This window comes from Desmodus rotundus, chromosome 2 (assembly GCF_022682495.2).
Source record: "Desmodus rotundus isolate HL8 chromosome 2, HLdesRot8A.1, whole genome shotgun sequence".
Taxonomy (NCBI): Eukaryota; Metazoa; Chordata; class Mammalia; order Chiroptera; family Phyllostomidae; genus Desmodus; species Desmodus rotundus.
Genome location: NC_071388.1, coordinates 187,919,640 through 187,942,722, shown reverse-complemented (window position 1 = coordinate 187,942,722; position 23,083 = coordinate 187,919,640). Strand labels below are relative to the sequence as shown.

Below are 23,083 nucleotides of genomic sequence, written 5' to 3'. Positions count from 1 at the left end.
ATATATGAACTAAATAAATATGTGTTAAAAACTAATGAGCTAGGACTTAATGATTTAAAAAATTCTCAGCCCCTCCAGATGGGAAATAATGCTAACATTAAGAAATGGCTTTGTAAAGAGCACAGAACAAATAAAATAAGATGTCTATTCTCAAGGGGTTTATAATCCAGTCTGGCAGATTAACACATAATAGCTAAATATAATACACTGCTGGATCAAGCATGTGGTAACTAGAAGTTCTAACACAGTGGTAAGGGGACATGGAGAAAGGGCCATAAAAGGCTCCACAGAGAGGATGTGCCCTTTAAACTGCACCTTGAGTGATGCGTAGATTTGGGCAGGGAAAAGAGGCGTAATGGGCCTCCATATCCCCTTTTGTTTATCCTGACAAAGGATCATCTTGCCTGAGATATTGCAGAGTCAACACATCTAGACCTTTAACGGGGAACAATCATGTATTTCAGTAAAATGCAAAACACATAACCCATGGAAGAAGGTGCAGAATGTGCAAAATAATTAACCCCTCCGTATGTATAGACCAGACAATGTGATACCATCTACTGAGATAAAGAATATTGAAGAATGCGCTTGAATTTAGAGAGGCTGAATTTGAAGTGCCTGTGAGGTACAGGAAGAGATGTCTATCACTCTCTTGATTACATAGGTGTGGAGATCAAAAGAGTAATTTAGATTGAATATAAAGTTTGGAGAGTCCTCAACATACAGCTAGTGTTTAAAACTGTGGCAGTGAATAAGATCACTCAGTGGGAAAGTGTGGAAGGAGGGGCAAATGCCAACAATGCAGGAGGGCCACGGAAGAGAAGCTAAAGAAAAAGTCTGGAAAAGGTCAGTTAGGGAGGTAAGGAAAAACAAACAAATAAAGAAACAAACAACAAAAACCATAAAGGGTAATGTGAGAAAAGTCAAGGAAGGAAGTGTCAGAACAGTAGTGATGCTAGGAGATCCAATTAGCCAAGATCTAAATAAGGGCCGAGCTGCAGACCTATTGGGAGACATCAGGGGAAATAACCAAAACTTTCCTTTCTTTAATGAGGTACCAAAGAGAAAAGAGGGTTCCATTAAAACATAATTTAGGACATGGATAGGTTGCTAGAGAAAGTCAACTATTTGAAATAGGAACTGAAATTCCTAGGAATCTACCCAACAGAACTGAAAACATGTGGCCACCTAAAAACTAGTATGTGAATGTTCATAGCAGCATTATTCAAAACAGGCAAAAAGTCAATAGAACCTAAATATCTTTCAGCAGATGAATATATAAACAAATGTATCCATACAAAAGACTACTTTTCAGAAATAAAAAGGAATGATGTGTTTGCCCATGCTATGATGTGGGTGAAACTCTCAAATATTATGCTAAATGAAGGAAGCCAGATGCAAAAGACCATATACAGTATGATTCCATTTATTTGAAATGTCCAGAAATGTAACTGTAGATAGGCAGAAAGTATATTGAGGAATCATCTGAAGTGGGGTGTGGGGATGAAAGTAACTGAAAATGGGCACAAGGGATATTTTTGGATAGTAGAATGTTCTAAAATTGGATCACTGTGAAAGTTGCACAATTCTGTAAATGTGCTAAAAATCACTAAATTGCACACTTCAATGGATAAATTTTATAGTATATAAATTATACCTCAATGAAACTATTTTTAAAATACCTCCTTTTAAAATAATACCCACTGGAGAGTAACCTCATTTGAAAACAGGGCCGCACAAATGGTCTCAGGGTTTCTCACCCACGGGGTGGGTCTTCCGATCGGGTACAAAGGCAAACCTCATGAATCCAGGCTTCCCTCATGTCAGCATGTATAACCAAAGTCACCATGTGCGCCTGCTAACAAGGGGCAGAATCTACATGTTTACAAAGAGCAGACTTTTCAGTTCCCTGTGAGTACTCTGGGAGCATCCCCTTCAATACAATGACCTCCTGGTATACAGTGTTTTCATACATTAAAGCAGATCCTTTCACATCCCCACAGCATAATCTTTTGATGGATAGGATCACTTGACTTTCTGCATTTAAATATTTAAAATATTATCTAATTTGGATATCTCATTAAATCAGACATGTCTTCTCACCTCCACTCCAGCTTGTTTAAATGAGAGCCATTCTGAACACTCTTCTGGAATTATTAATGTAATTATACCCTGACCAAGAGTATACATACAGCATGCACACACACATTCTAAGGAACAGAGGCTATACAAGAAACTGAAAATGCATTTTTAATTTTCAGTGACTGGGGATACATTTTTGCCCTTAACATCATGTACCTGGAATGCGAGGGACCCCTTTCCTGGGAAGTTTGGGAGGACAGACTTCCATCAAAGGAGTTGCCTCGGTGGCAGCCTGGAATGGTGGTCTTGGGCGAGATGGAATCTGACTGGAATGTTTCACAGACCACCTGGAGTCCCTTTTGGAGGTGGAGAGAGCAGATTAATTTTTTTCTACAGGTATACCTTCTAGAATCGGCTATTATATTACATACATCATTTTTTTTAATTAAAAAATTGCAGCATAGCTAATTATGATGTCACAGACCAAGGAATTTTGCCTTCATCTAACAGAGAGTGGAAACAGGCTTCACGAGAGCACAGGCATCATTCTGATAAGCACTAGGCTAAGGACTTTCATAGACCTTATTTCATTTTCCCCTTGATTCAGCTCCTTTTCACCCCCATATCCAGTGTCCACAGAAAAGTGACAAATCAGCAATTCATCAAAGATATGTCAATACTGAGGTGGACCAAAGAGAGTCATGAGGCTGAAACCAAGCAACAGGTAGGTAAGAGCTAATCAAATAGAAGCCAGATGTGAAAAGGGAGTGCAAAGTTCAGGTTTCCCATCACTTATCAGAGTGGGGATGCGATATATGTTTTTCCAGTTGGATACGATGACCTTTATTATGAGCCAAGAGTCAGAGGCTAAAACTGCATGCTCTGTATATTGGACACAGTGCTTAACTGATGGAAGGGGTAATCTGGGTCACTTAAGAATGCCAGGTGGCAGAAGGCACAGAGAACCAGGGAGAGGAGTTTGGCCTTGAGGTGGTGGATCTACTATAGGTTCCTAAGTCAGAAGGGCTATGATAAAAGGATAACACCTTGCATAGATCAGTAATAACCCTCGGTGGAACAGTGAGTTAATAAGTGATGCATTATTAGGAATATTAGTCAGGAATGATTAACTGATATTTATGTGAAGTGGGAGAGGCTAGAGGTAGAAAATTCAACTAGGTGGTTCAAGCAGCAATCTAGTTATAAGGACCTGGATTTAGAGGATAGAAGCAGGCATAGAGACTAAAGAGCACATCCGAGCTACAAAACAAAAAAAGAAAACAAAATACGTGTATGATTTCTCAGCAAAAAAATAAATAAAGAGAATTAAGGAGAATGAAATATGATGTTTATGTATTTCATTGTATCTACGATGTGATGAGTCATGATACACCATTATTTTATGTTCAATTAAGAAAACAAACAGTGAAATAAGCCAGTTGGTGAAAGACAAAAATCATATGATCTCTCTTATAAGAGGAATATAAGGAACAAAATAAGCTAATGAGCAAAATAGAGCCAGAGGCATGGATACACAGAACAGACTGTCAGCTGTAAGAAGGAAGAAAGGAGGTGGAGTCTGATTGAAAGAAGGTGAAAGGATTTGTCGAAGAGCATCTATGAAGGGGCCATGGACATGGACATGGACACGGACAATGGTGTAGGAATTGACTATGGAAGTGGGAGGTGGACTGGGTGGGGGGGGCAAAAGAGAAAAAAAATGGGACAACTGTAACAGCATAACCATAATAAAACAAAGATTTTATTTAAAAAAAAAAGAAAAGTAAGGAAAAAATCAGGACACTTCTGATCAGTGAAAACTTTTAATTTTACACTTACTAAAGGGCTATCTCAGACATAGGTGGGCATAGCTTTTGATTATATATCCATCCTATGTATATTTCAAAAGGGAAATATAAGTGCAATAAAATTTCCTACCCAAATAAATTTCCTAACATTTTTTACATTTAGAAATTTCAACTCAGAGTGATTGATATATGTTTTTCCATAGAGCGGCTTTCTCTATGTGAAGAGTGTTATTTTTGTAAAAGAGTGCTCCATTATTCCCTGTGACATATTCTTCTAAGCCACTTACCCTGATTCTTCAAATTCAGATGCTGGAAATGACCAAATTCATGCTGCACAACAATGACAACTATATCAAGACTGCTACTAAGCAGGGAGATTGTAGAAGCTAAAGATCATCAAGTACACTCGATTTCAAAGATGTTAAAAGTGAAAAAAATAAACCCACATCTTGGGAGAGATAAAATATAGCATTTAAATCACAGCTTCTGTATTTAGCAATTACTCAGTAAATGGTGGATATCATGGGACTTAGAAATTTCCAGTTTGGAGGGTATAAAGGATGATGATACTCCTAGCAGTAATACTCCATCATTTGAAAAGAGGATCCAGTTTTGATGGAAGCCAGCAGATTTTATTTTATGCATGTCGAATTGGAAGTGAAGGCAGGCCATATGAACACAAGCTCGGTTAGTGGAAACAGCTTGGAACTATTCTTGCCTTCATTTCGTTCTTCTTCAAACCAAATAGTGAATGACAAATTTGCCTTAAATTTTATTCTGTTTTATTATGCATCTTCTGTTTTATGTGTATTAGTCTTGATTTCTCATTAAACTTTTAGATTCTTTAAAGTAAGGACTGTATCTTATGATTCTTTTCTACTCCCTCCTCCCTACCTGCTAAAGCACTATTGTACCTATATTCAAGTTGCCTAATAAATATTAGGGGATTCAGTAATTGATTGAGAACAAGATGATACTTTAGTTAACCTGGGATGAATAATGATAACTAACATTTAATGTTACATGCTAGCCATTGCGATGAAGCCTTACTTACTACATACTAGCCGTTGAGATAAACCGATAGTCGTGCACTGACTTGTTTCAGCACCCCACCCACGTTTCTGGGGAGTGCATGCAATTATTTTCCACACTGACAGATGGAAAACCTGAGGCTATTTAAAGTTTCACATTGAGGAGCCGGCATTGAAACCAAGTTGTATCATTACAGAACTTAGGTGTTACCCTTCACACTACACTGCATCCAAGGAATGGCTGCCCCCTTTCCCCTCATGATTATAATAAACTCACCTCTCCGTGCCTTGTGTCCTGATTTGGTGATTCACAGGTCTGACTCCGACTGTTAATAGGAGAGCTTCTCTTAGCTGCAAAGATAGAAGAAATTCTATCACAAGTTTTATCAGTTCATTTCATTTCATGAGTTCATTTTATTTTCAAATAAAAACAATTATTCTAATGGTTCACTATCACCTTAAAAAGAAGTCATGTAATAACACATGTTAGAGAAATCACATAAGCAATTCAAAAATCTTAGCATTTTTTAAGTTGTTAATTTAGATCTCTTCATCTATTCAGTCTGACTCACTAGGTTAAGTGCTAAAAAGTTGGCAATACTAAAAACGATAATACTTAACATCGACCAACTCCTGTTATAAGTGTTATATATCAATTTATTTAACCCTTAAAGTAATCGTATAATAACATATGGTATAGTTTTAGACCCATTTTACAGATGAAGACATAAGGCACAGCAAGTTTAACTTGCCCGAGGTCACTTGACCCTTGAATAAGGTTCCAGCCCAGGTTATCTGGCTCCAGGGTCTGTGTTCTAGTGACCACAATAAGCTGTCCCTGAAGTAGTATTCAGACTAGTTACGTCTTTACCTAATGATGGAGAACAGTGGGAAGCTAAGACGGCAGTGCTCCACTGGAATTATGAGTAATGTGGGGCTGAGAGGAAGGTAATTTACCAACTGCACAAAGCAAGAGACCGGGGAGTGTCAACCATGTGCCATTGCTTTTGTTCTGGCCATGTTGTCTAAGCTGAGCTGCATTTCCCCTCAGATGCTGGATGCCATTTCAAGTCCACAGGGGTCAGGAACAGGGGAAAGGAACCCACTGTGGATATGACTCCAAAGCAAAGGGTGAGAGGTGGGGATGGCTGGGGTGGACAGATATGAAGACAACTGTATTTGAACAACAATGAAAAAAAAAAGCAAAGGGAGTGTAAAGCAAATAGCCCAGGTACTATTCACCTGGACGTGAATTCTTAATAGTTTTTGTACGTGTGGTAAATTACAGTTTAGGTATGAGGAGAGACGGGGGGGGGGGGGGGAGGGCGGGGGGAGAGAGAGAGGAAGGAGAGAGAGAGAACCTAAATTTGAAGTGACTTCTACATTTACATAAGTGATAAGTGTTCAAATAAATGAAGAAAATGTTTTTCTTTAATAAACATAAAGATATAGCTTTTTCAGTAATAGTTTTGTTTTACTATGGCATATTTTATTTTTCTTATGTCTTATTTACACTTTCAGTTTTTTAAGTTTTTTTATTGTTCAATTACACTTGTCCCCATTTTTCCCCCATTACTCCCCCCGGCCCTACCCCTCCCCCACCTTCCACATTCAGTCCTCCCGCAATGTTGTCTTTGTGTTTTCAGGTTTTTAACCTCACACATCTGTCTTCACTCTCAGATTGTTTTCATCAAATGACGTTAACCTCATTCCAGCCATGGAATCTGAAGATCACTCTGACTATGACATATTTATGTATTTAGTTCCTTGATGTTTAAACCACCAAGGTTTACTTTTGATTTTATAGTTTATTTCCATAGTTAATGTATTTTATGCATGTAAGTTTTGGGGGATAGTCTACCTTTAGTATACAAAAAATTTCATCTTCCTTTTGAATGACTATAGTAAGCATGGTAGGTCACTATAAACAACTTACCATATGAATAATAACATGGCACTCCTGGTTTACAAAATTCCTTAACATATTATGTCCTTGCCAGGTTGTGTAAGTCACACAGGAAGTTTAAATGACTTACTTAAAGTCACACAACACCACAGCATGTGGCCTTGGTTTGGAAAGGCTTGTCATGTGAGTGACTCTTGTACTGAGAACACCTAGATAACTCTCTGGAGAAATTTTCTTTCTCTTGGCTTCTTTAAGGGCAAATTCCCCCTCCACCCTCATTCCTGCACGTAAGGGACTCTGCTAAGACCATCTCATGGGGTGTCTGAGTCACGAACCTGTGATGATGTTCCTGATGGGCTTCACCAGTGCCGTGAAGCCGGAGACTTCAGGCTGCCTGTGCTCCCACATGGGCTGCCATATAACAAGCCCGCTGGCCAGTCGGAATGTGAGGTCAGATTCCTGGGGGGAGAGAAGATCTATGTCCACAAAGTGGCCTCCAAGAACTGGTCGGAAGGACCAGTCAATGCAAGGATTAACATCATTCTCGAGATTATTTTCAAAATGGGTTGACTGTCCAGATCTTTCATCACACAAATGAGTTTTTCCAGGGTGAACCAACAGACCTAGGTTATTGTCACAATTACTATGGAAATCACAGTAGTCTGCTTTAGGCAAAATTAATATTCAATTAAAATTCAGCTTTGTGCAAAGCACAAAACACAGAAATTATTGTTTTGTGTTAGCAGTGACAGAAGCCTGTTTATTTCAAGTCTTAGCAGACCTCTTTCCTCATGGCAATCATTATTATTCCTCTTAGTTATGTAATTGTCCTTCTTTCTTCCTCATAAGTTAATATCCTCGGATGCTGGCTATTTGACTTTCTATTCTCCAATCCATCTCTTGTTCTTGCATTTCATGGGATCAGGAACACATATCTAGATCCTTCCTACTGTGTTATTTTGTAATGTTCCCTTTTCAACAGTCTTCAGCTCCTTGAGGGCAGGGACATAGCAGGCATCTTCTCTCCTCCACATCCCCTATCATGATCATAATGCTTAACACAACATTGAGAACTGGGTGCACAATACTTGCTGAATCGTACTGACTTTACAACCCAAATTCATTCAGTTTGTCTACAATTTAAGGTCTTTTGCAGGGAGCACATTTTGTGTTTCATCATCACATCATTTTGAAAGACTGTGTTTAAGATGCATTCTCATATCGTGGAAGTACAGATATATGACCTTCTTAGATTACATGTTAAACAACTCAGCCTCTCAAAACACCATAGAGCTGGAAGCAGAGAACGGGGTAGGAGATTAATGAACATAGCTGAGACCCAAGCACTCACTTATGGCAGCGATGTGCAATCCTGGCTTGCATATGATAATCACCTGGGGAGATTTTAAAACACAGGAGGCCCAGGTCCCACTACCTCCCCTACCCAGACCAATTAAATTAGAGTCCCTGTGAGGTTTTCTAAAGATCCCCTTGGTGACTCTCACATGTAGCCATGGTTGGAAACCACTGATCTAAAGAGATAGGATCTGGGAAGAAATCTGGAAAAAAAAGTAAAGTGATTCTGCAAATGGTGAGTCAGTGTAGCTCAGGATCAAGAGAAGCTTCACCTGGAAAAGCCAGGGAAATCCCTGAACAAATCTGCATTGGGCTAGCCATTGGGATCTGGGCACCACCGCAATGCCCACAACAGGAAAGCCTCCAGGACTCCCTGTGGAAGCACATTCATTGTACAAGTATGTAAAACCACCTACTGTGGACCTGTTACCATTCTAGATTCTGGGATACATCAGTGAACAAAACATACAACAATCCCTGCTCTGGAAGGAGTCTTGACTTGGGGTGAATGCATAATACAGTGTACAGATGATGTATTATAGAACTGTACACCTGAAACCTATATACTTTTATTAACTAATGTCACCCCAATAAATTCAGTAACAATTTTGAAAACCCCCTGCTCTCCCACTGCAAAGGAGAATAAAGTAGGTAAAGAGGTATATCAAAGTATTTCTATTTTAGGCAAGATGGCCAGTGAAGGCCTTATTATATCAGTAACTTTTGAGAAAGAATCTGAAGGAAATGAAGGAGCTGCCATGCAGATATTTCCAAAAAAAGCTTTATGTGAAAAGGGACCAGCAAGGGCAAGGTCATCAGCATGTCTCATGTGTCAAGAAACAGCCAGGGGTAGTCAAGTGAATGACAGAACAGTAGGAAAAAACACGTTCAGAGAAGTTATTGAGTTCCAAATAATACAGGGTCTGATAGGTCATACTGAGGACTTCAGCAGTGACTGGGTAAGATGGGAAGCCACTGGAGGACTTTGAGTAGTGGAGTGACATGATTGGATGTAAGTTTTGATAGGATCAGTCGGGCTATTGGGAATTAAGGGTATGGGTGGAAAGAGAGACTATTTAGGAAGCTGTATTATCAAATAGGGGAAAGACGATTAGACTAGGATGTTAGTAGAGGTCAAAATGAGAAGGGGTAGATTCCAGACACATTTTGAGCATAAAGCTTACTGACTGGAAATAGAGTGTAAGAGGAAAACGTGTGAAAGATTTATGGCTTTGTCATTGATAAAGATGGGCAAGATAAAGCAGGAGCAGGTTTGGGGATATCAGGAGCTTCACTTTAGACATAATAGATTCAGTATGCCTGTTAGGCATTCGGGTAGACTGAGTAAACAGCTTGATGGGAAGGTCTGACCTTAAGGGGAGAGTAACCTCACTTCCCTTGAAATGACATGGGGAAGGCTGCTTAGCACTATGTGTGGTGTTAGACCCAGCAAGCAGAGAACTAACAGTAAGCAAAGCTTATCAGATTTGTCTCCAGAAATGCAGAACACTGAATCTCAAATGACCTGGTTTCAGTGATTTTGCAGCTTCTGAGTTCAGTCCTTTTCCATGTTTCTCATAAATAATCTTGACACATGTAGAACCCCATGGACGCTGCTGCAGTAAGTGAGCTCTTCTACTGAAACCTGGCCTTTAACCTCTGGTGACACTTTAGCACTCACGGATGGTTACTCTCATTATTTTGTTTTATTTGATATACTCCCAACTAGGTTGTCTATCTCTTGAAGCCAAGTTGAGATCTCCTTCTATTATGCATTTTCCCTGGAGCATCATACTTGATTAATTTTACTTTCCTCGAATAACACCAGTAAATCCAATCACTCTTCAGACCTGAACACCTGCAGAACCTACGGCCTTCTCTTGTTTTCCTTTGTAAGTCCTCTTAAGTTGACTGAATCTATAAACTTGGGGACCGTAATCCCTCTGCTAGAGTCCTCTTTCATGGGTCACCCAATGCTACGTATACATACATGACCAGACACTCCTAGCTGGAGAAGGTACTCTTTGTCACTCAAACAGCTATGGGGCAAGTGGTCTATAAAGGTCCTGAGAAAACCCAAAGGGTGTAAACATTGGCAGACTCAACATCCCCAAACTTCAGATGCTTTTCTTGCTTGCGCTGAAAGCCTGTTTCCATGATGGTATGAAGCAATTCTAAATGTGTTTACTAGTACCTTACAAAGATCTACTTGAAAAACTATGATTTTAAATTTTACTTTAGAGTTGCTTACTTCACACATATGGATTTTATAAAAATAAATCCATATGAGGGCTCAGATTTTGTTTTATTCCCTGCTGTTGCTCCAGGACACTGAGGGATGCCTAGCATATAGGGGGCATTCAATATATTTCTTTATTTATTGAAGAAATAAAGAAATATAGTCAAATCAAGAAAATAGAAATATCACATTTAAAGTAGATCCCTTAGGTCTAATAAATATTCATTTGTCACTGATAAAATTATATCTGGTTTAAAATGAATAATATATTTGACAGAATTTTCAGGTTATTATTTAATGTGAAATATTTGAGCTAGTTATAAATTTACATCATAAAAATATACATTAAATTATACAGTGTCTTACAAAAGGATGAATCACTTATATAGATTTATTTGTTTTCTGTGAATTAATTCATTTAATAAACATTAATTAAATACTAAAAAATTAATTAAATACTTATGAAACACAGATACTACGTTAGTTATCCAGAACATAATGATAATTCATACCCTAAAACTATTCAGAATTTAGTGGGAGAAATAGACACTTAAAAAAATAATAAGAAAAAAAACTAAAAGTAACAATAAAGATATGTCTAGAGTATTATAAAAATATAGGGGCGGGAAGGTAGACCTGAATGCAACTTCAAAGGATAAGTAGGAGTTCTCAAGGCAGAAGGCCGAAGTATGATGGCATTCCAGGTGGCAAGACCAGCATGAAAATGGGCCTGAAAAAACCACATTATGTTCTGGGGGAAACTGCAAGCATTTGGAGCTCATGGGCAGAAGTTGCCAGGCATGTCATGCAGGGCCCAGTTACCATATCAAGGAGCTGGAGTTTCACTTTCTGTATAATGAAAAATCAACAAATTACTTTCAGCATGTTGGTGATAAGGCCAGATGTTCATTTAAAATAGATCATTCTGGTACTGAGGTTGGATTTTATGAGATGAACTCAGAGGCTGTGAATCCAGGTAGAAAGTGGCTCAAGTAAGAGGTCCAAGGAAGGGATGACTAAATCTTGGGTTAACATAGTAAGTAATGGGGAAAAAGATGTGGTACATTTGAGAACTATTTAGGAGACAAAATGAGTAAGAGTCTGTGATTAGTGAAATGTGTTGGTAAGAACGAGGGAGTTCAAAGGTGGCTCCTAGTGTTTGAGTTAATGTGAATGGGTCCATCACCTGCAACACAAAACACTGGGACAAGGGCTCATTCAGGTGAAATCTAAGTGCCCATACATCCTCCATCTGGAGAAGCTTGGTGGCAATCTGGTCCAGAGACCAGGAGAGGAGTCTAGTTTAGAGATGTAGAATTAGGTGACCACAGCCTATGGAACACAATGGTAAATGAAACTGGAGAGGAGGTTTTCCAAAGAGAAGATAGAATGGGAAGAGCAAAGGGTCCAGGGCGCATCTCCAGAGAGGCCCAAAGTTAAAGGGGCAGCCAAAGAAGATAGGCTCCCAAAGGAGATAAGGAGAACTGGCAGGATGTGGCGTCACCAAAGCAACTGGAATTTTCAAGAAGGTCTGATGGTAGTTTCAAATGCAGCTGAAATTTTAGTGAGATGAGGATGGCCAAACAAAGATTAGGGTAATAGCTCATCCTCCTTCTGCCTCTACTCCCCCTCAGCCTAACACTACCTTTCTGCTTACCTTGATCCTGTGGACTAGAGGAGCAAACAGAAAGACAAAGAGCTCCACAGTAGCCATGGAGTTCTGGAATATCTTCCTCCGGTTGTTCTCTTCTTCATCATTGGTGCTGCTTTGGCAAGGTGGCCCTGGAGAACCCTGGTTTTCAATCTGATGGATGAAGGCACTGCTACTGCCACCCCAGCTGGATCCTCGGTCTGTGCCCCCAATCCGCTCGCTGTTGCAGTCCTGGGGGGCCTCCAGGAGCATCCAGTGCAGGGTGTGAAGGAGCTTTGTCTCAGCGACACCCAGTTTATCCTGGTGGCCTGCACGAGACAACCACATGGCCAGGTTAAGGCAAACTCTGTGACCAGAGAAATGGATGTCAATTTGTGGTCTGGGAAGAACAACTCTACTTTGCTCCGTGGTTCAATTTCCTGGGAAGCACTAGAATTTCTCCATACCCCTTGCAACAACTGATGGAAGGGCACATTCTTGTTTGGGGGCTTTCCAGCAGGCTGCGGTCTCTACAGAATGACATGCCATCATAGGACAGGAACCTGCATGCATCGCATCTCCTCAGTCAGATACCATGGACAGTTGACCCTTGAGGGCACAGGTTGGATCTGCACCAGTCCTTTTATGTTGCCTTTTTTGTTGTTGTTGTTAAATACAGTCAACCCCTCCTATCCTTGCATTTCGCATCCACAGATTCCACCAACCAGGATGGATAACACTGTTTTCAATCTGCAGTTGGTTTAATCTGCAGATGCAAAGGCAGACTACAGAGTTAACAGTTATATGTAGATTTTTGTCCAGGGTGGGGTGGGCTGGGGCTTGTGAGGGTGGAGCTAGGGGTGGGTGGGGGCTGTTGTGTACATATAACCACTTCTAACCCTAACCCTCTGCCCATTGTCTGAGGGTCAGGTATATATTTCCAAATGGGTAGCATAATGGTTAAGAGAAAATAACGGCTACTGGATTTTAGGCAGTGTGACCAGGAAAGGACCCTCTACAAAGAAACATTTGTGCAGAGACCCGAAAGAGGGGAGCGAACTGGATGGAAACAGCACTGCACTAACATGGGGTAGATCGCTAGGATCGACTGGTATGCGGTCGAAGAAATCTGCAACATATCTAAAAAAGCAAAACAATCTTTATGTAGGTGCATGCACATACACACACTACTGCAAAGTGAAATTGGTCACTTCAGGAGCCACGAGGGCAAGGAGAACAACTTTGCTGGGAACTCATCCTGGATGAGCAAGAATCTTCGGCTTTCCTATAATATTATAATATTTAGAAGGATAATATATTCAGGTACTACTTGTAAAATTAATTTAAAAATAAGACAGCAGGTTCTCTCATTGGTAATAACGAGATAACAGTGGTACCACTGTGGAGGAGGGGTGAGAATTAAATGAGATAATGTGGACAGTACCCAATACATGGTGTTACAAATGCTGACCACTAAGGATGGTGGTATACCATAAATAAGTAACACAGGAGCACCTACCGAGCTTGTTCCTGTTTGAGAGGAGGGTTGCAGTGCAGTGGAGGACGTGAGGCAAAGCAGCTTGCACCAGCTCCCATCTGGAAATACTCTGGATGGCTTCAGAGAGGGCCGGGGAGAGGCCATGCAGCTTGTTTTCCACCAGCACTCGTTCAAAGGACTATACATACAAAGAGAAAAAAGAAAAACAGAGAGAGCATGTACAATAAGGATTCAGAGATTCTGATTGGTGAAGAAATGACATCAAGGTACTGTGTGTGCTAAAAGATGCAAATGACTAGACTGCAGTCAGGTTTTCAGGTTTTTATTCAAAGTATATGGCTTCAATTACTAAATGATTATCATATCCATCAAAATAAGCTCCCTCTAACAAAGAGTACAACACATTTAATTCATGAAGTTTTGGGATGTCATGTTTTACAAAATGCTGCTGAGTCATTCAAAGAGGCTGTCACAACTGCATACCAAAGTGAAACGCTTTTTGTAAAAACGCTTTAAGGATCAGAATTTATATCAATGTTCACCAAGTGTCAAATAAGATACACTCTTTCAAGAAACCTGACTTTGAGATCCCTGAGTTACTCCATGTCCCCAGCAATGACTGGGCACAGGACTCTCCTTGCCTAAGTCCTGCAACCCTCAAGATACTTAATATACCTGTTGAATAAAGAAAGAAAGGGGGAGAAAAGGGAGGGAAGGAGGGAGGAGGAAAATGAGCTATTTTTGCTTTTCTGGTTTAACTTTTCTAACCTGGCCAGGGATATTTTTGGAGAGTTTAGTACCCCATAACAATTTTGACCTACTCAGTTGTTGTTTTTTTTTAAGGGGAAGGAGTATATGTTGGAGAAAGTGCAGCCAAAAAATATAAAATAAGTTTAGTAAGTATTTGACTTGTATGAACAATATCTGATGGTTACTCAATGCCCCAAATGGTCTAGAAAATTATGTAAGTGTGCTCTAGAGCGATCATAATACAAATCCCAAGTGTGTGAGCTGTGTTGTTGGAATTACTAGAATACCTGAGAAAACGAGGTGGCTTAATAAAGAATTCTCCAAAGGAAACAATTTACTGTTTGACTAAAAAAAAAAAAAAAAAAGAAATTCATAATGAAAAGTATGCTGAAATACTTTTCATGAGTGAATGAGTGAAATCGGAGATCCAGCCCTTTAAAAAAAATGAAGGCCTTTAGATATGCAAATCCAAATATTTTTAAATTTCTCAGCCTTCAGGTAATTTTAATAGATAATTAAAGCCCTTCCTTGAAGTCTTTGTCTAAGGGTCACGTTAGCAGGTAGGTCTAATCCATCTACCACCTCTAAAATGAAATTCCCACCTTTCTTGGTTAATTTTTCTCTACAGTGCTTATCACTCTCTGGCTTACTATGTATTTCACGTGTTTGTGAGTGGCCTATCCCCCTCCCACTAAGAACACAAACTCTGTGTTTGTTTTGATTCTTGCTCTGTCCCATCATCTAGAACTGTGCCTGGCACATAGAAGGTGCCCAACAATATTTGCCAAGTGAATTAACATATACAGCCAGCGTGATTTAATGTCTTTCTTTGGGTTGCAAATACCACACAGAATATGAAATCATTAAATGGTGAATATTACATACCACACAAGAGGCTTCATATTGTTTCCCCAGCTTAGGCCTCAAAAATGCACTGAAAAAGTAATAGAGATATTTGTTATCAACATAAATAAAATTATCATTAGAGCATCCTTATGAGATATTTTCGTGAGACACGCTGCGGTGAAAGTCAAGCCTCCTTAGTTTGTCAGCGAGCAGGCTTGACGCTGACCACATTTGCTTGTACGTGTGCGATTGCATGAAAGAGACGCAGTTCTCTGTTTTCTGTATCGACTCTCATTCTAACGACTTCTACCTAATCAGATTCTAAATCACCAATAGTCAGAGGTAGTGCATTACTCCTGTACAGGCATATTAAAACTGAAAAATGAACAGAGCTTATAGGTAATGATTTCCAGAATTTAATTTCGTATATGATAAATGTCTAAACGAATAATCATAAAAATAATAGAAGTAGTAGTAGTAATAAAGGAAACCTTTGTTTCTTGTTTATTGGAATAGGTTTCAGGCCTTTCGGGGGTAGGGGGGCAGATAAAAAGCCTTATCAAAAATCATTCTCTTCTGAGGCTCTAACCAGGAACATGACGCTCGCTGAATCTGAGCAAGAATGGTTAACAAGTGGGCATAGCAGATATTTGCCCAACAGGAGCTAGAAAAACAACAGGTCACCGGGCTGGAATTACAGCAGGAGATGGACGGGAAATTGGACGCAGGAGCACAATCAGTCATAATTATCTTCCCTAGTTCCCTGCCCCCTCTTCCTAGGCTCTCTGCCCCCATCCCCTAAATAATGTCTATATTTATTCAGCAACTGCCAATCTGCCCGTAGTCAAACTTCACTGAGATATTTTTAAATGTGTGTTTTTAAGCAGATGCAGAGGGCTTGCTTTCCAGCCTGAGAGCGGGAGCTGCAGGGCTGTGGCGCGGCCTCGGCGGCAGCGGCGGTGGTGGCGAGGACCCAGGTGGCCCCCGGAGCGCCCCCAGCCTGGGCTGGCCTGAGCAGCGTGGCGCACCCTCTGCGCACCCTCTGCGCCCCTCACCTGGTCTGCCGCCACAGGAAGGTCTGGATGGGCAAGGGGATGCCGCGGCCACTGTCCTGCTCTTGGCCCTCGGAGCTCTTCCTCTTCACCATGATGGTGGCTCCCCTGAGCCCTACTGCAGGACCCAGCGCTGGCTCCTCTGCAGCCGCCACCGCTTCCTCCTCCTCCTCCCGTGGCTCTCCCCAACTCTCATCCCCTCCTTCCCCGAAGCAGCGCCGGCTCCCTCCGCCCTGATCCCGCGTCCCTCTCCCCTTCCCTCGCCCCTCCCCTCGCGTGGAACATGGCTGCGGGAGGAGGGGAGGGCCGGCGGAGCCTCGGAGCCAGGAGGGGGGCTCTCGGAGCAGCTGCCCGCCTCGCCTTCCCCTCCCCCTCTCCTTGCTTTCAGCACCTCCCACTGTGGACAGTGTCCCGCGCCCACCTGCCCGGAGGCGGGAGACGCGGGCTGGGGGCAGGCTGAGCAGCAGTAGGGTGGCCCAAAGGGTCCACGCTCCGCATCGCACACGGGCCCCCTGTGCAGCCTCCTCAGCCCCCAGGTTTTGCTTCCTTCCCCTGGAGCTGCTCCCCAAAGAATGTCCCCTGTCCTGCTTCCCAACCTCAGCAAGGTCTGGGGAGGAGGAGCTTTGGGGAACCGCAGAGCAGTCTCTAAGCCTGGCATAGTTCGCACCTCCAGCAAGGAGGTCACGAGTCCACCCTCGGGGCTTAGCGGGAAGAGTACTTGAAAATTATTAGAGGTGCAAATCAGGAAGGGAGCAAGCTTGGCGAGACAGAGAAAGCTTGAAAGTTTACCGATGTGAGAATTAATTTTTAAATGGTAACCACAAGAAATTAACCCTGCTTGTTTTGCCAAACCAGGAATGTCCGGAAACAGTTAATTACAACTTGAGAAAGGACATTTGAGTCATGCCCTTAGGAAGCGTGTTTATTCTAGTCCATTACTGCACTTGGGTGATCCTGTTCATCCATTGGTATCTGCCATCTCCCTTCAGTTGTCACAGTCAAATGCCAATGTAGTTTATAGGTGGATCACTGTGAGATTTTTTATCTAGCAGTAAAACAAGTAGGGGTGGGGCAAAGTGAAGCAGTCTGAGTAGAAAACCCTTGCTGTGAATCCAACTACCTGCAAACAAACAAACAAACATAGTCATATGCCTTTTGAACAAAGATACTGCTGTAACCTATGAAACTGAGAATCAGACCCCAGGTCCTGATCTCAACAGAGAGAAACATTTCCTGCATAATTAACTGCATGTGGGTCTACTCCATATAGAGAGAACTATATGGTATACATAGGTATTTTCAGTCACAGAAACAAAACCTTCATTTAATTTCTTGAAGTCTCCTTTTAATGTGAATCTTGAAAAAAGGAAAGATAGATTCTCAATACAGTTTAATCAATGCATATTTAATGAGTTCAGTTTACATGCCAAGTACTAATCTAGATATATTCTTGCTCATAAGGAATTCATAATATCGAAGGGAAGACAGACGTGTAAAGAAAAGAGCACCATGGGTCACATGATACAGACTTGTGTATAAGCAAAGGGACGAGGCAGAGAAGCAGGAATCAAATGGAAGAAGTCCTTGTATGTCAGGCTTTGAAGTTTGGGTAGGAAGATTTTAAGCAGGGGAGTAAAATCTCCAATTCCACTTGAGTGTGATTGATATGACAGGAATGTAGAGGTTGTTTGAAATAGGCAAGAGTTGTAGATGGGAACACCATCTGGAGAATAGAAAAATATTCCATGAGATCCTGAACCAAGGCCGTGACAGCATAACTAGAGATAAGGAGATGAGTTTTAATGATATTGCTGAAATAGAATTAATAGGACTTTATAACCATGTGGGCACGGGAAAAGAAAAATAGCGCATTGTTTAATAGCTTAGGCCTTGAGCCAGACAGTATTTGGTCTAGCCAAAACCTTACTTCATATTGGATGTGATACCCTGGGAAGGGTTCTTTGCCAAAGATTCCAAATAATAGTACCTTTCCTGTAAGGATGTCATTAGGATTAAATATTAACACTTGTAAAGAATTTAAGAGAGTCCCTGATCTATACTAAGCCTTCAATAAATATCAACCAAAGCTCTAAGTTTTCTATTTCAAGCAACTGAGCAAAATCATGATCTCATCCATAGAAAGAAAAAGTAGACGGGGGGAATTACGTTCTTTTTTTATATGTGCGTACGGGAGTGTTAATGGGTTTTCCTTGAATCTCTATTGGAAATTCTGATGGATATTATGAAGAGGAAGCTAAACATATGGGTGTGGACTTCAGGAGAGTCAGGTAATTATGATAGGTTGATTAACGCTGTATAAAAAGTAGTTGAAACAGTGAAGTAGATAAAGTAATCCAGCAAATACATGGAAAGAGAATGAGCCCATTGGAAGTATAGGGGCATCAACTCTAGTCTATTGCCACCAAGGATGCTGTTGAGAGGTGATAGCATAGATATGATTGTGGGGTAGACAGAATTCTAAGATGGTCCCCCAGATTCCTGCCCCCTAGTGTACATATATACCTTCTCCCAGTTATTCAATCAAATACTAATATAGGTACTGCTGTGAAACACTTCATATAAACCTACTTGAGGTTTTGAAAACTATTATTAATAGACTTTATTTCATAGAGCAGTTTTAGGTTTATAGAAAAGTTAAACAAAAGGATAGAGAATTCTTGTATACTCTTTCTCTTCCCACCCACAGTTTATTTTATTATTAACAATTTGCATTTATATGGTCCATTTGTTATTATTGATGAGCCATTACCATCATACAGAATAGTTTTATGTCCTAAAAATTCTCTGTGCTCCACCTGTTTATCCCTTCCTTATTTTGGCAACTGCTAAACTTTTCACTGCCTTGATAGTTTTACATTTTCCAGGATGTCAGAGTTGGAATCCCATAGTATGTAGCTTTTTCAGATTGGCATCTTTCACTTAGCAAAATGCATTTATGTTTCCTTCATGTGTTTTTGTAGCTTGAGTAATATTCAAGCCACAATTTCATTGCTGAGTAATATTCAAGTGTATGGATGTATCACAGTTTGTTTATTCATTCAACCATTAAAGGACATATTGGTTGCCTCTAATTTTTTCACAATTTTGAATAAAGATGCTACAAACATTTCATGTGCAGGTTTTTGTGTAGACATAAATTTTCAACTCATTTGATTAAATACCCAGGAGTGCAATTGCTGGATTGTCTTCCAAAGTGGCCATACTATGGAATTTTTAAAAAATAAGACACTTGGACATATTTATGGGCCAGAATTAAAGAACCATTGAAGAAAAAATGTTGAAAATACTTGAAAGAGGGAATAATTAATTAACAAGGCTCTGGAAGAGACTATATCTGGTGCACAGCTGGATTGATCCTCTTCGGTAATTTGGTAAAAGGAATAATTCCTAAAATGGGAGATAAAAGACAAAGGATGGCAGAGGCTAACTTAGCAAGAAAAGAGGAAGGATGAGAATATAGGAGTGTTCGGGCTTGATGGCTTATATAAACCATGACATAATCAGTAACTCGTTGTTTAGGACTGACCTTTGATGGGAGAGAAGGAGGGCATCTGCCAAAAAATATTAATAGTAGAAAACATATGCTAAATAATTGTTGTATGTCAAGGTCTGTTTTACACACATCAGTCAATTGATCCAAAAAACTCCATAATCAACTTTTAAAGAAAAGAAAACTGAGACACAGAAAGGTCATGCAACCTGCCTGAAGTTATAGAATAAGTGATAAAAGAAACCGTAAAGTCTGGCTTCAAAGTTCCACCCCAACCTATGATAATACTGAGTATTGCATAAGCTTGAGGATTTGGAAGAATTAATATAAGTCACTTAAGTGGGAGCTGCTTAAGGACGTATGAAATAATTGTTCCACTGATGGTAAAAGATGAAGAGCTAATGGCCATTTCCATTCCCAAATGCCCTTAATGCAATTAGTCATGTGGGGGTGGAAGAAATCTATAATAAGCATTGTCAAGGTCAGTCTTCAAAATAACATTCTAGTGCTGAGTCAAGATTTCCATGAGGGTTTATTTCTCATATGCCCATTAAAAACCTCCAAATATATTTTGGCTTTTGGGAAGAGTCCTGCATTCCCTAAATACTTTTATCTGCATTGCCATCTTTCATACATATCTTTTTGAATTCAGAGGAACACTGTTGGAGGAAAACTAAGAACTGAGTTAATCTGGAGTCAATTATACCATCACAGTTAATGATCCAGCTTCACAGTAATCACTGCATGATGCTATCATCTCACTGTGCAAGAGCTTCATGAAAAAGGTGTCCAGTGATTGAGTGGCCACAGGCCAGAAGGGGAAACTGCCTGCTGGGCCTTAGGAAGTTTATGAAAGGAAATTGTGAGAAGATCCAGACAGACATAGCTAAATGTATGTTAGCCCTGAAAGTTATCCTCCATCTTAAATGGAATAGAAAATTTTGATAGTGGCCAGATGTCTAGTTGACAGATGAGTCCACAAATAAATACCATGGCAGATAAACTGATCAGGGAGAACTCTGGCTGGGTGTTGGAAAAGATTGCTTCAGTAAGCAGAATCAGAATGCTGTGTGAGGATAGGAGCCCAGTAGTAACATAACCACTCACAGTAATTAATAAAAAAGATTAATGGTGTCAAGTGTCCACCATTACCCTATGGCAACCCATGAGAACTTGAAGGTGAAGTACGATTCTTCTTCTCATGGGTCTATTAGTTAAAAGTGTATAGTAGTTACATTGCCATTGTAGTTCTGGAGTTTGAGGAAAAGGCCACACTTACCTTGAGGTCACTCCCAGTGTGCAAAAGTTGGTTTGTACTATGTGTCTTAGGCATCCATAACCCCTACAGTTGGCCCCTGCAAAGAGGGCAGTCTCAGTGACCTCTCAGGGGTCAGAACAAACCTCCAAACCCACGGTCTACACTCCTCTAAGTTCCTTAAATGGGTTTGTGATGTTCTTCATGATCTGACTAAATCTCATGTAACTCTTTCTGCTCTACTTTGTTCTAGGGGTACTGGTCCTTCAGGGGCCTGGTATTGCTGGTTCTTCTTCCTGTATATATTTATAGGGCTAGTACTTTTTCACCACCTAGGTCTCAGACAAGGTATAACTTTCTTGTATGGGAATGTTTATTAATCTGCCTAAAATAGTCCACTCTATCCTGTTCTAGTAATATCCTATTACATTCCCCTGTTTTTTACTTTATAAAGTTCTCATTCTCTGAATATCACATTTATTTGTTTAAAGGTTCATCTGTTCAACCTAGAGAATAGCTAGAGAATCTATAAGATATCCAGAAGTAAATCTAACAAAATTTTTGTGGAAAATAATTTAATAAATTATTTAAAGGCATAAAGACTTGCATAATGCCATGTTCCTAGGTAGGAAGGCTCATTTTCAGAAAGTATCTTATTATCCCTTAAATCCAATTTTATTGCAGGGTTTTTCATAAAACCATAAAAAAGCTCTTTATAAAATTCTGATAGGAGAGCAAGGAGTTGACAATAGTCAAGATAGATTTGAAAAAGAAGGAAATTGTTAGGAAATTACAAGACTATATGTTAACTAATACAATGTGATTGATAATAACAGAAATAGCAAACTTAATGAGTAGAACAAAAGAAAAATGAAATATAAGGAAATCACATGTGATACAATGGAATGTGTTGTCTCTTTAGAGAACAAGGTAAATTGAGATTCCTACCTAAAGCCCTACCAAAAAATAAGTTCAAGGTGACTTAAAGACCTAAATGAGAAAAGCAAAATTTTTAATTAAAAAAAATTGTTTTGATCTCCAAATTTCTCAGAAATACTTTGAATTTTTCTTGTAAAAGACTCAAAAAGTTAAAGCTATGTAAGAAAATATAGAGAACTCAAAAATATTAATTATTCTTTGAAATGAAAGACCCTTATGAGTGACAGTAAATGCAGTACATTTAATCAACAATGGATTATGATCTAGAATATATTAAAATTTATTACAAAATCAATAAGCACTGACAAAATTTGAGAAAGGACATATGCTCTGATCTTATTAATAATCTCAATGATCAATATGCTCAATCTTATTGATAACCTGGGAAAAATCACAGAAAAAGATCAGATGTGATAACAACCATTTCAAGATCCTTAAGAGCAAGGACCCTGGAACCCAATTAATACCACATTAATACTATATTTTAAAATAGCCACAATGGAGGCAAAGCACTTGAAGAGAGCCTGCTCTACTCTATCATTAGTATTATTCTTTCGACATGATGACTTAGACTTTTAGCCTTTCAAATGAACTCTTCTGTAGCTCAGTCTTTGTCATTTTTGTCTTGCTGTAATGCCAGATGCTTCTCAAAGGAGTGACACCCAGAAAGATGGACAAACAACAGTTCTGGCAATTCTCAGAGGAGAAGTTATCTAAGCCTTCCAGTTATGTGTACAAGACGGCTATGGCATTTACATTTAGTTTTTCCTTTTCCATTTGACATCTTGTCAACACATCCCTGAAGCGCAGGGTAAAGTGATACAGAGCTACTCACAGCCGCTGCCAGAGGAGGGGCCGGATGCTAGCTCCTGATATCACAGTAGGATTCCTCTATTTGGAATCATAATACCTGAATAGTCAGTCCCTTAATAGATCAGATCTTTATTTTGACTAATTTCAGTGGTTTCTCCAGAGGAATTCATTCCAGCCTTGTGTGTTAGGAGTACAAAAACCTCTTCTAGAGTGTTAAGAAGACAAGAAGAAATATGTATATTGTACCTCAGGTGGACTCCAATATCTTAAAGCCTGTTCTCCTGTAATCGCATATTTTTCTGTTTAAGGAGTATGCAAGCTTCACTGTATTGGAAGCCATGTTTGCTGAGTCACTGAGTAGTGCTTT

General features: G+C 39.9%; 1 protein-coding gene across 2 annotated transcripts in view; it reads right to left on the bottom strand.

Annotated features, from left to right (window-relative positions):
* UNC80 (unc-80 homolog, NALCN channel complex subunit) overlaps positions 1 to 16,404 on the bottom strand; it is a 179,774-nt gene extending 163,370 nt beyond the window's left edge. The window contains exons 1-7 of one of the 2 annotated variants that reach the window (XM_045198387.3): positions 16,202 to 16,404; positions 15,186 to 15,234; positions 13,572 to 13,728; positions 12,080 to 12,381; positions 7,163 to 7,286; positions 5,199 to 5,272; positions 2,299 to 2,438 (exon numbers count right to left, since the gene is read on the bottom strand). In XM_045198387.3, coding sequence (XP_045054322.2) covers positions 2,299 to 2,438; positions 5,199 to 5,272; positions 7,163 to 7,286; positions 12,080 to 12,381; positions 13,572 to 13,728; positions 15,186 to 15,234; positions 16,202 to 16,293 — 938 coding nt within the window. In that variant the 5' untranslated portion in view covers positions 16,294 to 16,404. The remainder of the gene's footprint in view (positions 1 to 2,298; positions 2,439 to 5,198; positions 5,273 to 7,162; positions 7,287 to 12,079; positions 12,382 to 13,571; positions 13,729 to 15,185; positions 15,235 to 16,201) is intronic. The other variant, XM_053919029.2, reaches the window with a different exon arrangement.
* Positions 16,405 to 23,083: the final 6,679 nt, after the last annotated feature.